The sequence below is a fragment of the Stegodyphus dumicola genome, chromosome X1 (assembly GCF_044657685.1).
Source record: "Stegodyphus dumicola isolate Sdum_Otavi_A_Nest chromosome X1, ASM4465768v1".
In the NCBI taxonomy this organism is placed as follows: Eukaryota; Metazoa; Arthropoda; class Arachnida; order Araneae; family Eresidae; genus Stegodyphus; species Stegodyphus dumicola.
In genome coordinates, this window is record NC_140780.1 from 190259717 (window position 1) to 190278384 (window position 18668).

At 31.8% G+C, this 18668-nt stretch overlaps 1 protein-coding gene across 2 annotated transcripts in view; it reads left to right on the forward strand.

The window, feature by feature from the left end:
• LOC118181027 (delta-sarcoglycan-like) overlaps nt 1-18668 on the forward strand; it is a 392038-nt gene that overhangs the window by 314964 nt on the left and 58406 nt on the right. For both annotated transcript variants that reach the window (XM_035350101.2, XM_035350100.2), the window contains one exon: nt 14062-14149. In XM_035350101.2, coding sequence (XP_035205992.1) covers nt 14062-14149 — 88 coding nt within the window. The remainder of the gene's footprint in view (nt 1-14061; nt 14150-18668) is intronic.

Here is an 18668-nt window from a genome sequence, read left to right on the forward strand (position 1 = left end):
CACAATATTTTTATGAAACTCGTTTACTCCTTCGAAAACATGCTTTAGAAAACCATGAAAAAGGAGCGTCTGTCATCATATTTTTCAAATTTTAAATTCTGACTCGTTTGCTGCGCTAATTTCATCTATAAGATTCAGTTACATTGTACTATTCAATTATAGGAGAAAACTAGAAAAACTTGCAGAATAGGGCGATGCCTTCGCTGAGAAAATTTTGGGGAAAACTGACTCATATTAATACTGGGAATAAAACCATAAAAACCATGAAACTTCCATTACAGTTAGCCCTTCGCCAGGGGTTGAACTCGGGCTGCAATGGTTAGAGATTTTACTGCTCGGCCACTAGTGGGTCTTGTGCAGTTGAAGGAAAATAGCTCTTGAATAGTTCGCCAACAAATTACACGTAATATTTGTCACATTAATCTCATACAGTGTCATAGCTTATTTTAAATAGTATATATATAGTATATAGTATAATATATAGTTTTATTTCTTTTGTTAGACTGCAGAGACATTAGGTATATTTTTAGAAGCAGGAGAATTGAAAAATTAGCAACGTCTTCGCCGGGAATCGAACTGCAAACCTCTCAATTACGCGCTGAGCGTGCAGACCACCACACCACGAAGGCACGCTAAGAAAGACAGGAGAATATATACTTTCCCTTTTAAAAGGCGACTGGGGTTTTAGGGAACCCAATCGCCAAATCCTGGGTGTGGAGAGTCATCATCCACCACGCTTTTAGTTCAGGCGCCACCGTAGAAACATTAGGTATTTTGGAAGCAGGAGAAGTGATAAATGAGAAACGCTTTCGCCGGGAATCGAACCACGGACATCTGGAATACTCGCCCAGCGTACAGACCACCACATCATGCAGGCATGCCAAGTAGGCGGGAAATATACCTTATATACTCCCCTTTTTAAAGGGCTACTGGGATTTTTAGGTGACCGAATCGCCAAATCCTGGGTGTGGAGAATCATCATCCTCCACCCTTTTAGTTCGGGCGCCACTGAAGAGCTATTAGATATTTTTTGGAAGCAGGAAAGATGCAAACATGCAACGCCCCCACCGGGAATCGAATCACTGACCCCCGGAAAACGCGTCCCGAGTGCAAACCACCACACCACGAAGGCAGGCCAAGAAGGCCGGAGAAATACCTTATAAGACTTTAGGGATTTTATTTTTGTAACTGATAGAATATCCAGAAAATATTTGAATTATCCTGGTTAGAATCAAGAAGAAAGCATAGTTATATAACTCCCGTAAAACGTTCAAAACCTTTCACTGTTCTGCCACTGTTAATTAATCTGCTGTCTCTAAAAAATACTACCTTGCAAGCATCATAATTTAAATATATTTTAGATTTATTACTTGATGTTAACGAACTCGGGATTTCCATAAACATTTTTTGTCAGCAATCAATGATCAAAATAACTCGATTATCTTTAAGTTTATACTTAAAAGTAGTTTTAAGTGCATTGTTCAGTTCATTTATTGGGTTGAACTAATTTCATTTATTAGTTATTTTAGGATGTACGGATATAATAAAGTACTAAAATAAAAAACAAACATCAAATGTAACCAAAGCGTTAAGATCAAGCATATTTTAAACTTCTTGCTCTCTATGATGTAGAGATTGTAATTTAATATCAACTTTATTTGTTATATATGGCTCTAATAGAAACTGAAAACTTTGTATAAATTTTAGTTACTATCTGATAATGATAGCTAAATTTCACAACAATTGTTTCTTAATTGTGACACTATCAAAGGCCTGGCGAAATTAGTTGAAAACGTATGCTTTAATTTCAAATAAGAGGAAGATTACAGAATAAAATAATTTATTAAACAGAAATACAAGCATAGCAATTTTATACCTTATCACCGAAAAGTCTTTTGAAGACATTCACAACTACATTTATTCGGTAGATTACACGAATTTAACAACTTTGTAATCAACAAGAAAAGGATGAAGGATTACAAAGAGTTGTTGATTAAATTTCGGGATTTTTTTTTTTTTTTTTTTTTTTTTTTTTTTTTTTTTTTTGTTCTCTACGTCGACTTAGATGCTGCGTAATCCTTTTGTAATTATATTTCAAAATTAAAAGTAACATGAAAATCCAAAACTAAAGACTCGACATGAGTTAATAAATCTAAGTTCATATTTGTCTTCTTAAATAAACACTTTTTGCAGTTTTTTTAATAAGCAAGGATGAAACGAGGAAAAAGTATTTAAATTTATTACACTTTACAATCTCCTTTGAGTGTAATTTCTCTTAACGGTTTAGGATGTCAGTTTTGCTTATTCATTAATTATTCGTACTCACAAAGAATGAGAAATATCATTACTTTTTACAAGAAGACTTGAAAAATACTTATTGGAATAATTTCTACAGGTTAAATACTTTCAGTAGTGATTAAAACGTTTGCAAGAAAGCAGCAGTCAGTCATACACAAACTGATGCACACTAGAAAGACTTCACATTTGTGTATATATGGTTCATTTTTGATTTACTGTATAAAACGCTCGGAATGGACAAAAATGAATCATTAAATGAGTTTTCTGTTTTTAAACAAATAAGAAACATTGATACTAAAGCAAGTTGCACTCATTACGTTTACTATCTCATTTTAATAGGAAGAGGAAAACCTTGTAAATCTTAAAGTTAGGCATTTAGTAACTACTAAAAGGTAATTAACTTTCATAAGCTAATTAATTTTAGCGTAGAAGCTCAGGTTATAGTTTGGTATTTAATTTAATATGTATTAAGATAATATTTTCGAAGCATTTTCGGTTCACGTAACCCTTGATGTGTCAGAAATTTTCAAAGACACTTCAAATGAGTTAAAATATGAAGAACAGTTCCAGCGCGCAGTTGATGCGATTGAGTTACCTAAATTAAAAAATAAATGAAACTAATATTTCAGATTCAGGAGCAATTTCTATAAAGTGCACTAATAAGCACATGTTTTAAACCAGTGAATAAATGATTTAAAACTAGCTTGGAAAGGTGAGGCGTTTATAGCTGCTTCATTCTCTGTCCCGCATAAATTTTTCTCACTACATTTGCGTTTATTACAGCAAACACCGAAAAGCCAACTTTACACAAATATCAAGTCACATACGGATTGCTAACCTTTTAATAACACTAAATGCTGTCGAATTTTATTTTTCGTGCATTGTCTCAAAAGTGCTCAGTAAGACGTCTTTCTGCAGAAGTAAATTCTTCCTCTTGCTCTAAAATGATTTTGAGTCCATGTAAACTTGCCGACATTCTTTGAATGTAAATTTAGAATTAATCTGCGACGTGATAGGTACTTTTCAAAAACAGCAATCTGTACAGTATCTATTAGATGGTTTTTCTTTTACAGCACCAATACATCGATGACCTTACTCAAAACCACGTGGGTTAAGTACCAGTTCCGTGAAACTAATGAAATATTTTGCAACGCCACAGAAGCCACCCATGGTGTCCGAAGGCAGTATGTCGCACAGTTTGGGAACCGATATATCAGGTTTAAGATATAATATATATTGCTATTTCATCTTTTTATAGTCTCTAAAATTTGTCTCTTGGTATTTACGGTGTAATGTAGAAACATCTTATACAGCTTTTTTTATTGAAGGTTTATCAAAATGTTATGCTTTCAATGATTAAAAAAGCTGATAAATAGTGTACTAAATCAATGTTATTACATGCAAAAGTTAAAATGCTATATAACGGAAATTTATTGGTAAGAAATTGTAAGAAATAAACACTATATATGATTACGTGTGCTTAAATGCTTACGTGTCTTCTTACTGTCAAAAGAGGCGAAACATAAAGCTAGAAATAATTTAAGGGAATTAATTCAGAGCAGTTACTGAAATTTTTCCGTTACGTTTCATAGTTGTCTAAGGTACTTCAAAAAATTAATTCAAAATAAATGATGATTCTAATTTTTCGTTTTAAAAATCAGAAAAATAATTATATGCATATATAGATTCGTCAGGCTCCTTGTAGCTGGAAATCTTTGAAATTTAATGGTGCCTTTGGCGGAAGTAGAATTCGAATCTTCTGATGTTAGCTGTAGGAACTAATACATCGCAAGAACACGTGTAAAGAATGTTTGTTACTCCTTGCACATAATAATAATGCAGAAGACGTTCCGGTAAAACATTAGACTACAAAATATAATTTTCATGCAGCTATAACTAGGAAATGCACTCGTATTTCTAATATTCTGTGTTTAATATAAGAAATAAATTTAAATTGTGCTTCAATATATACTGCGTTTAATTTTACATTTACGTGCATCCAAAGAAGCATATGATTTTAATGAAAGCTCAGATGTACTAGAGCTATATATGACAAAGCGAATGCATTGTAATTTGACTTGAAAATTAATCAAACATTCTGCAGTTCTTCATTGAAGTGTTTAATTGAAATCTTCACTGCTTCGTGTTCCATTAAAATGGACATAATTTTGTGCAAAAAGGATGCCTTTGTTTTTGAACCGTCTTTACAAAAATACAATTTATTGTCACACATAATACATTTTTGGGGTACCTCTTACGCAGGGATTCTCCATTACAACGCAGTGCACTTCACTTCTAAAAGAAATTTTCCACAATCTTTCATAGCTGAAGTAACAAATTAGAGTACATTTACTATTATGCGCCACAGACTTTCAAATATAGAAATATTTTCGAAAATTTTATAATGACACCATAAATTCCATTTCATTTCATAGTAAGACCACTTTGGTTATCATCCGTCGCAACCTTACAGCACAGCGGTACGTCGACGAAGTTCTAAAAGCCTGTTGTGTTGCCCTTCATGTCACGCCCCCCTGGGCCTACATTTCAGCAAGATAATGCCCGCCCCCACACTGCACATGTCAACACCCATAGTTTTAGACATAACTAAAAATTTCGAAAATTAAATATCTGCAAATTAAACAACTCTGCTACAAACCGCGCTATAAAGGAACAAAGAAAGAATTAAAAAATGAGCATGTCCAAAGTCTTGAGAATATTTCATAAACGAAACGAAAATCAATAATTAAAAATGAATATTAACAGGACTTAATTTTCCTTTAATTGAACTCTTAATTGGAAATGACATTATAATTCCTGTTTCTGGGTTCTTTAAACAAAACTGTATTCTTTAAACAATAAAATGCTGCCATATCGATTACGTGATGTTAATGCAAATTTATTCTCTTTTCTTCAGCACAGAAACACAACAATTGGGAAAGTCTTCTCTGTCATCAGCATTTTATTCAATAGAACATAATTAAATTTTCGAATGGGTTAAATGTAATAAATCTATGATATGAACTGAAAACAAGTTACTTATACTAAGATAAAATTTTAAATTGATGAAATGAAGAAAAATTAAAACTTGGTGGTGCATTTTGGTGGTGCATATTTTTAATTATCTACATGAAGCTTGAAACCTTTCTCAACGATTCTGAATCTAGTAATTTCTTTGGATATTGATAATAATAACAGAAAAGTCAAATGTTACTTGGTAGTGGTCAGATCATACTTTTGGATTTGTTAAGCATTTAGATTGAGTGATGTTCGTGCATTTTCTTTTCTTAATCTGAATGTTTCTTTTTTCTAATTGATACTCTCGCGCATATGTTATTTTTAACTATTAAATTCACAGTTTCAATTCCCTCTCATCAGTTTCTTCTTTACATTTATTTTCCCATTCAGGTGTTTATTACCTCTATATTATCATAATACGTTTCATCTTCGAATCATTTTAAGAAATTACATATACTATTTTTTATTACTAAAATCCGTTGAATAAAGAATTTTCTCCCTCCTTTTTGCATGCCTTAGTGGTGTACTGGGAAGCATACTCGTCGCGTATTCGAGAAGTCCAGGCTTCGAGTCCCGATGAAGGCACTGCACATTTTTGAGTCTCCTGCTTCAAGGGGAAAAAAAGCCTAATGACTCTACAAATGGCGCCCAACCTAAAATGTAGTGGACAGAAATTTGTAATTCGTCACCAGCAGGATTTGGCGACTGGAAGCCATAATTCCCAGTAACCTTTTAAAAGGGGGGACTATGTGTAAGGTATTTTCTTCCTCCTTGCATCATGCATTCATGGCGTAACGGTAGCACACTCGGCGCGTATTCGGGAGGCCTAGGTTCGAGTTCCGGCGAGGGCATTGCACATTTTTCACATCTCCTGCTTCAAAATAACCTAATGACTCTACAGCTGTGATTATTTATTAAGATAATTCTGATATTCTGCTTACATTTTAAACTGTTTTTGATACTAGAATAGGCTTATGTTGGTTTGTTTGGCTCAATTGATCACGGCAAAGCACACTAGAGCTATCTGCTACAGGAAGGGATGCCTCTAGAGGACTTGGCTCGTATACATGTTACGAATAGTGAAAAACCACGAACACTCCCATCCAGCTAGTCCGTTCACCGGGAATCGAATCCAGATCGTAACTACTAGCGTTCAGCGATTGTTCAGCTCGGCCGCTTGTGGGCCCCAGAATGAACCTAAAATTCTTAGATAATAAGGATTATGAAAGCACTTTGTTTAAGCTGAGTTAAATTAAAATTTTATATGGTCTGTGTTCTTAGATGCTGCAGTTTAACTATAGGATAATATAGTACAGTTTGTTTACCTATGATCCAAAACGTGAATGTGCGAGTGATAAAATTTTATTCGGCACTCACGTTTTAAAAATGATTATAATTTGTTGATTCAATTCATAATCTTGAACTTATTAAGTATCCTCTTTTAAGAATATCCAAGCAGTTATATTAAAGGGTCTTACCGTCGGCTTTGGTGTCTTAACAGTAGCATGGACTTCTTCAGAAGATGAAGTCCTGTCTCCAACATTCATTTGAAGCTGAAATCTTTACAAAGATAACCCTAAACTCTGAATTTAGATGTAGGCTTTAAAACTCCTACCACCCTACATACACACATTTCACCATTCATGTCTTTTGAAAACAGTGAGTAAGCTGACATTAATGTTTAGTAAATGTAAGTTTGAGTGCTCCTCAAAGTGACCTCGACAACATTTTGTGACTACAACAAACTGAGCACATTCAAATGGAATTGCTTTACAATAATTTGATTAAAAGTATTTTGAGTAAAATTTACATAAGAATGTAAATTTAGTAGTTTCATCATTCAGTGTAGAACCACTTTTATAATAAAGATAAGAAAAGATTTGATAAAATTTAGTATCAGGCTGGTATTGCAGTTTGTTCATATTGCTTCACAAATAATACATGAAAAGACTACAAGATTATAGTTTTGAGTTGAAAAATTAAGTGATTACTCAGAAAAAGTATTTAAACATTTAAAACTGATATAGGTTCCAATTTGTTTTATTTTCAGTATTCTTTTCGAGCCTCTGAAAGACATTTATACTCACTTTCGGAATACACCTGTATATCGTAAATGTCTTGAAGCCATACATTTCAAGCCGTGCGAGTATCCTTTTAGAGAGTTGGTGATGGTTTTAATATATCGAATGCAAGAATAAATCTCAATGGAAGACAACATCTTTCTGTACCAAATTTTTAAAATAAAACATTCATTAATGGCCATTAACATAATTCAGCTAGGATAAATTTGTTTACTACCTTCTACTTTTACAAAATATTTTTAAATAAGCGCAGTTAAATCAAGAATATCAATGGACCTGGGATCTCTGCGAGTAATAAATTATTGTCTACTATTCTGTATCTTATATTTCTATCAAAACTTATAGTTTCTTTATTCTGTTGAAAGAAAATATGCATTGCAATGAACTGAAATATAATTCATCTGGAAACCTATTTTTTTTCTTTCTTATGTATTCGAAGCCATACAAAAATCTGTTCAAATACTTAAATGTTCTCCTCATTCGTTTGAGAATACTTCCTTATAAACATTTTCCTCCAACAATTAATCAGTTAATAATCAATTTATTGCTTTCGCTTTAAAATAAACACGCTTTTAGAAAGCATTATCGTAATTTTAACAGCAAGAATTTGATAGAGTAAATTCTTATTGAAATCAATATTGTTAACTTATGGTATACCTGTTTCTTCCACAAAAGTGACTAAGGGCTTTTCATTGTCGATCTTTCGCTCGATTAGAAACTATGCCAAAATTAGCGTTTAGGTTATCGAAATTAATTAGATAGTCATTAATATAAGTCCTTTAACTGTACTTTTTAATAAGCTTTAGAATAACTAATTAACTTCATAATGGTTTCAAATACATATTCCATTTCTTCGAATGCAGATTGTACACAATTTGCTTTCAAATTCAACGTAAACCGCACTTATCCAATGCAATCCATTAAATGCAACATATATTTTGAAATGTAATTTATATTAATAGTTGCAGCTGGAATATATTAAACAGATTAAAGTTATTGCAACACACTTTAAAGTACGTACGAATTGTTTTGTTCATTATAATACACATTTTGACAAATAATTACTCGCTAAAACAAATTTTAAAAAATTTTTAACCAGTATATTACTGGGTGTCATAGTAATACGTAATAAGCTATCAATTTCAAAATGTTTTCTATATAAATAATAAACTAAGATTCAACTACATCTTAAAATAGTAATGATGCCTGTTTCATGTGAATGATTTTCCAAATTTCAAAAGGGTCATGTTATGTTATATATATGAATATGGGAAAGCACACGAGGGCTATCTTCTTAATGGCAGGTATGCTTTCATGGAGGACTTTCTAAGGGAAACTTGCTCGTATTTACGTTGCACATTACAGAGCTGGTATGAGAATTCTAACGTCAGAGTTATTATAATTCCCTATAACATCATTGACAATCTATCGTAGTTAAAAACTCCTCCAAAAAGATCTTTCCCATTATTCAGACAATCCTAGCATGCTTTGTCATAATTCAAAAAACAGGCAAACCATGACACAAAGTCCAGATTTGAGAGGGATTTTGTAATAAAAATACTAATCTGTTCAGGGGTTATTTCGGTGCGTGTTCCGTCTGACATAACTCAGGATAAATTAAAGGACTTTCGTTAAATCTGCTATAAATTCAATTTCGATTTATTTCTGTATAAACATCGCTCAGAAATTTGGCATCAAATAAAGCGATTCACTTCATCATAAGTCTTCCAGACTTGTATACAATTTTTTTAATCTGAATGAAACTTGCTTAAAAATACCTAAAATATGGAAAATGATTCCAAACTCTTGTAACAGTGATTTGGTTTTATAATATTCGATTAATGAATAAATGCTTTATAAAGCACTATATTCAAAGAGTAGGTATTGTGCACGATAGTATTCATAGTAATCTAAGAGGCTTCTCTAAGACGTATGTCGTTTGAAAAAGTAAGTATCATGTGTCATATTCTTAATACATCTTATATACCATTACATCTTATACATATCTTAAATACTCCTATTCATCAGTATTTAACTAACATAATTTATTAGGAAATACTACAGATTTATATATTCGTTATATGAGTTTTCTGGCAGACACATCGGATTTCATGACAACAAAACAATGATAACTTATAAGAAATCATCATTTTAAAAGTGAGTAAAATGAATGAAATGGTAATCTCCTGCATGTGGGGGATTTTCTTCTCATTGTAGCCTTTTAACGAAATACAATGACAGTCTTTAGAAGTGTATCTAACTCTGAAAGGCGCCACTTGTGGAGAAGTAAGGCTTACATTTAAGAAAGGTTTAAACTAAATTAATTCCGAATTATTGCTGTCCATCATATGCTTTAGTTACAATAGTGCGCTTGTTGGATCTATATTGTGTAATACTGTAGCTAAACATTAAGTCGTGATATATGGTTGTTCTTTTCTGCATTTCTCATTAGGAAGCACTTTTTCATTCTTATTTCATTCACGAAGTTCTAAATACAGCACTTCGTAGGAAATTGGGAATTAAAACTTATTGTATCTTTGTATTACCGAATGTAGTACCAGTACTCAAACATGGATGGTGAAAAGTGGGCAGTAATTACAAGCTAGGCTGTCTGACTTGTATAGTCATCATTTTTTCAAAACTTCTATAATTAGCTGTTGAGAACGATAAGTATCATGTGCTTCAAGCGGTTTAATCCCTATTCTTTAATCGCTATTCTTGAGCTCTTGTGAGTACTTATAGTTAAATACGTCGATTTAAAATTCAGCGGAATATGTGATGGGGCTTCTGATCAAGATTTAAAAAAAGATACCGAAAACGGCATGTGACTATTAAGGGTGTCTAACTATACTTAATTCCCACTACATGCACCTATCTTTAGAAGCACTTACGTGGCTTTAGAACTTTAGACTTTACGTGGCTAACTTTAGAACTTGACGTGCACTTAACTCTAAACTTTAGAACTTTACGTTAACTTAATTTTTAAACTTTAGAAGTTACCTCTACTTGGTGGCAAGTTATCGCCTCTTCTTAATGCTTACTTTAGATACAAGACTCAAAACGTAAAAAGTAACATGAAATTGTATTCTTCAAACCTTAAGGGTCTTACACTTAAAATAATACGAAGTAAGTTATTCTGCTTCTTGTTGACAGCTACTCTTTGAAACTGTGCAGTACATTAACTGGGTTACAATTCTAGTAACTCTATGTGAAGCTACATCGCTAACGAAGTCAAATAGAAAACAGAACTAACTTTCAACTCTAACCAACCGTGACAACGTCAAGCGTCCACTTCTACCCGGATGGGCGGCTGTTTAGGTAAGCAACAGCATCTGCGGTCGAAATTTCTACCCAGAATCATACCGGTTATGATTTTCTTCTCAATTTGGCCTACGATACTTGCCATAATATTTGAATTATATTCTGGACTGTGCAAGTAAGTGGAAACAAGGCACAAAGGAGAGACTCAATATGAATTTATGGAATTTTACTTGATCTGGAACTATTAAACCCATCAGACGTGAATCGAATTATCACCATGTCTAAAGTAACTCCAAGCCATTAAAAAGGTTTTAATAACCTTTTTTACTAAGCAAAAATTAGAATATAAATGCACTTTCTTGTGATAACAAAATCAACCGCAGGTCGTGAAGATGCAACTAAAGGAGCAGTCACTTTCAAGTTAAGATGTGAAATAGTACTCAAAGACTACACAATTTAAATCTTACTCTAAACTAGCTCAGTAGCAACAAGCTAGCCCAGCCCAAGATTACAACTATCAAACGTGGCAGGAACTAAACGTTCCGTGCACGCACAGCTTTGAAACACGCTAAACCCCCAAAAACCTCAGTTTAAATATTATCTAACTCATTTACATTACTGTTGAGGAAACTGAAAGGAGAAGTTAATTGTAAAGCCTGAAATTTAATAAGTGGTTAATTGAAATAATAACCTGACAAGTTAACTGTTAGTAAAGTTTGAATCAAATTTCAACATCTTACTGATACACTTACTGTATATATGAGAAATGTTGTTCGTATAAATGGATACTATGTATCAAATACTTAGATTTTTTAGCTCGTTTTCTAAATCTTTGGTATCTGAGTCGGTAGATAAGAATCTGCCTCGTGTAAATGATGACGCAGGGTCTGTAATTGTCCTTTCATATTAAGAAAATATTGTTCATGTGCGTACGTAATTTTATGTAAAGCATTTGATAATATTCCTCATTGTGAGCACGTAAGTGAGTTTTCCCTTACTTGCTAGGTAATTGAAAACTAGATTATGCGAAAATTTATAACGTAAGCGAAATTTTGGCTCATGTTTAGAAACGATTTAACATCAATGTGGCAAACACAACTTGTCGTATTTTATCACAAAATCAAAGCAGCAACGAATTAATTTTTATCATATGTTAAAAATAAATTTGAGAAACTTGAGATTGAGAAATTGAGAGATTGAAATAAGCAGTTTTAAACAATAAAAAATAAGAATATTTAGGGTACTGTACAGTAGTAGAAATAGTAAGTAATCATGAAATGGTAAATAATTTCAGATCCTGAATGTGTAGTAAGGATAAATGCTATGTAAGGGCACATGGTATTCAGTCGAGAAGAAAAAGAGGAAAAAAAAATCACTTAATTTGGTTAAAGAAGTCGTTGGAAGATAAAAGTCGGAAATATTCTTCCATTTGACAAGATTACTAGAATAAAGGGATATGATTCATTTAAAAACAACTTTCGATTAACTTTGAAATATTCGGGATACGTTTTAATAAACATTGTAAATATTAATTTAGAAGTCAATCAACAAAAATCACGTTATATTTGCAATTTTTCACAGGACTAGTTTCGATGGTTTTACCGAAACAGCAGCCTCAGCTACCAAAGAGCAAATGAACGAGATAAGCCATAGTGATAAGACAAGATAAGAATGGCTGGACAGGAGTTAAGCTACTGGTGCCATCTATTGATGAAACAAGAAAAGTAAAACATAATTCACTTAGAGGCTGAAGGCAAAGATGGATTGGAATTAGGGTCGTTAACTAGAAAAGAGAGATTTTTGTTGCTTGACTTCTAAATCAATATTTGTTCGGCATGTTATTTTTACCTAAACATTGCAAATTTTGATACAAAATATCAAACAGACTGTTTTTATAAATTAATGATCTTCAGATTTATTAGAGTGTACTTAAACCGTAGTTTGCGTTTTTTCTTACGTTTGGTAAGTCGTATAACGTGAAATTTCTTTATAAAGTAATTCCACCGCGTACCTTTATTACTATGAATATTTAAGCCGTTTCACTAGCTATTTCCGATTCATCACATGTTTAGTATCCTTACATCTAAACAGTAATATGTAAACCACTGAAGAAAAGGTATTGTAATTGAACAAAAGAATTTTGAATTATAAGCTATAAAACTTTTGCCATCATCATAAATAGATGTATTTCTAAATATACCTGCAAAAACTTAGAATTTTGTATACGATTTTTTTTTTTTTTTTTACGAAAACGTTATAAGATATACGTAAATTTATATACTGGCGCTTTTTGAAATTTGGCATATTTGTTATAAGCGATAATAACGCCAGACATGGTTTACGCACTTTGTTAAAATTGTTTGAAAGAATGAACGATTGACCGTGCACTTTTAAAGGGAAAGGTAAATTGTTTGCCATAAGCAAGTAAATTATTCTTGGCGCAAACTTAAAAACGTGCACCAAGACACATTTAAAAATTTTTCGGTAAGTGTTTCATCAAATTTTACAAAATTTAATATTAGGCATAATTTGAGGGGTAGAATCGAAATATGGAAGAAATAATTATCTCATTTCACAAAAGTACGATTTTGTGTCCAAAATCTCTGCTAGAACAGTGCTATATATAAATCTAGTATATATCCTAATTTGACATGAAAAACGTAAGTTAAATTCGTCAGTCGGCCAGCCCGGGTATTACGGGAGATATAGAACTGCCCCATCCTTTTTTTTTTTTTTTTTTTTTTTTTTTTTTGTGCAAGGTGTACATTTTATTATGCAACGTATCGTTCAGTTGAACTATCAAACACTTCATATAAAAATGTGTACATCTCCTCCAAGGCAATTTTTTTTTTCCGGAAAGTATTTTCTGGTTGATTTTGAGTTATAGCCGAGCTCAAATTTTGTTACTTTAAAATTCGCTAATTTTGAATTTATAGTCATTCATTTCTCTTTAAAACTACACGCAAAAAGAGAAGAAAAATCTATTGTACTCGTATATTTAATGAATTACATTCATAACTATAATTAAAGATACGAATTCTGTTAAGAAAGTTTCCATAATCGTTCATTTCCTTTTTAAACAAGCAGATAAAATTATTAAGTAACAAATATAAGTTAAAAATATAATATATAAAATCAAATATAACAAATATATAAATTTAACTAAGGCCATAAAATCAGGTCTATACTTTTTTACTTGTCTTGTGTCATTTATTTATTTATAACATATCTTGAAGTTACTCTGTAAGGCAGAATTTAAATTTTTGCAAGTTTCATTTGAGATATTATGTAGATTTAGTATAACATCAAGAGTAAATAATTACATTTTGTGGACATATTCATACAAGTACGTACTTTTTGCTATTTTCTAAACTCTAAATATATTCACTTGCTTCCACTATAGGATCAAGCTCTGAAAATAGAGTCTTCCAGAAATATAACAATCAACGCAAGAAACAAGGACGGTAAAATTACGAATAGGTTATCAATAGGTAAGTATTCGTTTACAATGATATTCTAGAAATTCCACTGAAAACAAATTTTAGTCATAAAGTGTCTAATAATGTGATATGGAAATGGTAAATGTAATATGCAATTGGTACTTATCATCGTGTAAGGCTTGGAATAAATACACTTTTCATAAAAATATAATCTTATCAATTGAATTCCCTTCCCTGTTTATGATTATTGTATATTACGCCAAGTGAAAACATTGAGCATTTTATGGGTTTAAATTATTACTCACTGCTAGCTTAAAATTCATCTGTAAAAAAAACCTGTATTTTGCTGTTCATTTTACGTTTTCTTTCAGAGATAATTTATCTAAAGTTTGCATTTCTTTTGTCAGAGTACTTTGAATTTAGCACTTTGAATATCAGAATTTTTTAATCAGGAGACGTGAAAAATGTGCGGTGCCCTCGACGGGACGAGAAACCTGGACTTCGCGAATACGCACTGAGTCACACTGTAGAGTCATTAGGTTAACTGGAACCTTTTTTGGAAGCAAGAAAGATGAGAAATTAGCAACCGCCTTCGCCGGGAATCGAACCACGGACCTCTGGAATACCGGCCCAGCGTGCTACCGTTACACCACGAAGGCACACTAGGAAAGGAGAGCGAAAATACCTTTTAAATTTTTTTCATTCATCTTGTGTTCTATTTTTATTTATGTCTTTTATTTTTATAGCATTTCTGAAATTTAAATGAGTATTTGTGCTACCTTTATCAGAAGATATGTTTAACAATACTTTCTAATGTTCTAAAACGGTTCGCGTCCGCATAAAACGATGAAATGTTTCCAAATAAACTTATGATACATATAAGTATTCTATCACTATTATGTGCCATTAAACTTTCGTCGGACGACTATATACTTTCCAAGTAAATGAAGGGAAAAAAATCACTTCGTAGTGCTTTACATAGCAGTACGCTTTTTTTGTGCCTTAACGGGTTGGCTAACAGGGATTTCTGTGATTTTCCGCGAGAACAATATGAATACTAGTTAGTATCCTTTGAAAGTCCTTCACGAAAGCGTCTTTCTTAAGGATCGAGCAAGATACTGCAATAAATAATCTAGCCACTCTTCAGTTATTTTTTATTTTTCATGTCCAATAATCCCTCTCTAGCCATGAAGAAACAAATGATAACTAATATGACAGAAGCAAAGTTCTAATAAAATGTACCTGTGATTTTTATTGAATATTTAATTATTATATTTTATATTTTTACAGTTATATATTAAAATTCATAAATGACTAATTTTTGTTTATGGTTTAGTTTTAAACAGCATGTTGTGTTTATGTATGTTGTGTTTATTCATTCGTTATATATGTATACGAAACGGCCAGTGTAAGAGAACACGCTGACGACAAATGAAGAGCCTTTCGTCCTGATTGTATACACTTTCTCATACCTGTAGTATCTCTTTTCTTAATATATGCGTTTTCGTTGATATGTATTTTTATTTCGTTTTATTTAACTTTTACTTGATGATGAAAATCTCTGCCATTGGTTGAGAGGGTAAAGCCGTGAGTGGAATATCGGTAGATGTTTCCGGGTTCTATTCCCGGAGGCCGAATAGGTTACCTGCATAAAGATTTCTTGATTCTCTTCGATGTAATTTGAATAGAATAATGCCTGTTTTCCTCAGAAGGTGCTCCCTCATTTTAGGCAGATAGTCCTCGCATTCTTTGCCATAATTAATAAATCCAAGTCTCTATACACTATAATTTATTTTTTAATTATCTCTGTTATGTAGATTGGTGCATGGAGTAATTAAAAATTTAGAACGTAAGTACGTTGATTGCATGTAAAATACCGAATGTAAATGCGCGGGTATAAATGTACTTGCAAGAGCTTATGGATTCATTTTAATATATAAATTAATAAGTATAAACTGAAGATAAAATAATCTCAAACGTGAAGTTGTTTCATAATAAATGAATCATATTCCTGAAGATGCATATTAGGTAAAAATATATACTTTTAATCTTTTGCAATCTTAAGTTAATATTTAATTAAAGTGGACGATATAAATATAATAATAATAATAACTAAATACGCACACATCTGAAATTTGAAAGACAGGTGGCGATAATCGGATATTTTCTATAGATATATATTAGACTATATGAATGAGTATCGACATTTAATATATTATAAGGTATTTCTTCCGCCTTCTTGGAATGCCTTCGTGGTATGATAGTCTGCACGCTGGGAACGTATTCCAGAAGTCCACGGTTCGATCCCTGGCGAAAGCGTTGCTAATTTTTCATCTTTCCTGCTTCCAATTAACCTAATGTCTCTACAGTGGCGCCCGAACTAAAAGGATGTTGGATGATGTTTCTCTCCATCCAAGATTTGGTGATCGGGTCCCCTAAAAACCCCAGTCGCCCTTTAAAAGGGGGAGTATATAAGGTATTTCTCCTGCCTTCCTAGCATGCCTTCGTGGTGTGGTGGCCTGCACGCTGCTCACGTATTCCAGAGGTCGGCGATTCGATTCCCGGCGAAGGCTTTGCTAATTTTTCATCTTTCCTGCTTCCAATTAACCTAATGTCTCTACAATATATTGACTACTTACGAATATTTATGTCGCTAATTTACGATTTCGTTGAATACCTGAAAGCAGGTATAATGTACGTGTAAACATAAATAATGTAATAATTGTTTTATTTATTCTGTTATGTGACTCCTACTTCTTTTATAAGAATAATTCTCTACAGAAAAATAAGATTAAGTTTCTTTCTGTTTGACTCATTCTGCAGTGTAAGTGAGATCGTAGATTTCAAGCTCTTTTCATGTAAAAACTATGATCTCTGTTTTCTTTTCATCTTCGATGATTTATTAAACACATTATGACTGGTTTATAAATTTCTGTTAGGATAAAAAAATCTAATATCTAACTTTGGTAGTCTGCGTTTAAATATTGTGTAGTTTTTTGAGATTCCCTCTATCTTTTTAAAAACTTTCGCAATTTTTTGTTATTGCAGTTTAATATCAATATTTTCAATCATTTAGTCAAGGAGCTCATAAAAATGAAAATATTTGTTCAAATACATAGCAATAGGTTTTTAATGTGTCTAAAAAGCTGCATGTGAGTCTGGAAACTCTAAAGGCTTTCATTCAGGACCCGTCACAATGTAAAAGAATCATCATGAATGGCTATCTCTGAAATTATATTTTCATTTAAATATTCTAAAATTATATTTCTACAAAATACATCTTAATGTAATTAATATTAGAAATACATGGATTTGATTGCGTAATTTACTGTAAAAGCAGTCTGTGATTAATATTATTAAATGTATAAGCTATAAACTCATATAAACTAATGCGAAAATGATAAATTATATTATTTTATTTTTATATTTTGTTTAAATTAACCACATAAGTATTAAATTTTTATTAATATTTGATTTATCTTATCTGTACATTAACAAAACTTATATTAAACCAACTGATACTCCTAATCTGCATATTACACTCTTCTTTATCTTTTACAACCATTTAAAATTTCCTTTACATAGAACCACAGATTTTTGTTTATTTTCTTCATTATAAAATCTTGAGGCCTGCCTTTGATGTAATGTAAATTAATCTCTTGACCTCAAAATAATATATTTTTATTAATTAATTTTTTATTATTCGAAGAGTCTCGACTAGTTTGAAATCTGCAAAATTGTCTGAAAGCACATTTTTAAAACGTGCGTATGACATGTAAATTAAAATTCTGCCTTTTTTCAGAGTAATTTGCATAGTACTGTGGTTTGTGTTCACTTCATAAAATTAAGCTATATTTCTTTGTTGATGATTAAAGCAGATCATATTAAATATACATAAAATTTATGCTCTCATAAGCTGTTTACTTTAAGCAAATGCTTATTGCTTTTTTTTGGGGGGGGGCTGTCATATGCATTTAGTTTCGATTATCCTGTTAGAATACTTCAATTATAATTCTTCTTTTTGCATGTGATTCCTTTTCGGAAGTCTATTTCAATTTTTCTCTATATTTTTATTCATATTATATTCATTCTTGTGATATATGATATAAACCTCAGTAATCAAACATTTAATGAAATATCCTAATTACTGAATAGTTATTAAATATAACGTTTTACATATTTTACCTATGCAATCAAGTAAAAAGTCTGTCATAAAATTTTAAAAGAGCTTGATAAATAATTTTCTCAGAATATTTAATAAAAAATTTCGGTAAAATAATGATAGTATTTTTAATAGAAAGCTTTTAGTTTTATATTATCAAATGAATTATTACTCCAAAATCTAAGTCTGAAGTTAGAATCCATGAACCAAAATTCTTCATGAAGTAATGTATTCATTCATTTAATTAATTCATTTATATAATATTGTAGAGTCATTAGGTTAATTGGAAGCAGGAAAGATGAAAAATAAGCAATCGCCTTCGACGGGAATCGAACCACGGCCCTCTGGAATACCGGCCCATCGTGCTACCGTTACACCACGAAGACACGCTAGGGAAATGGGAGAAAT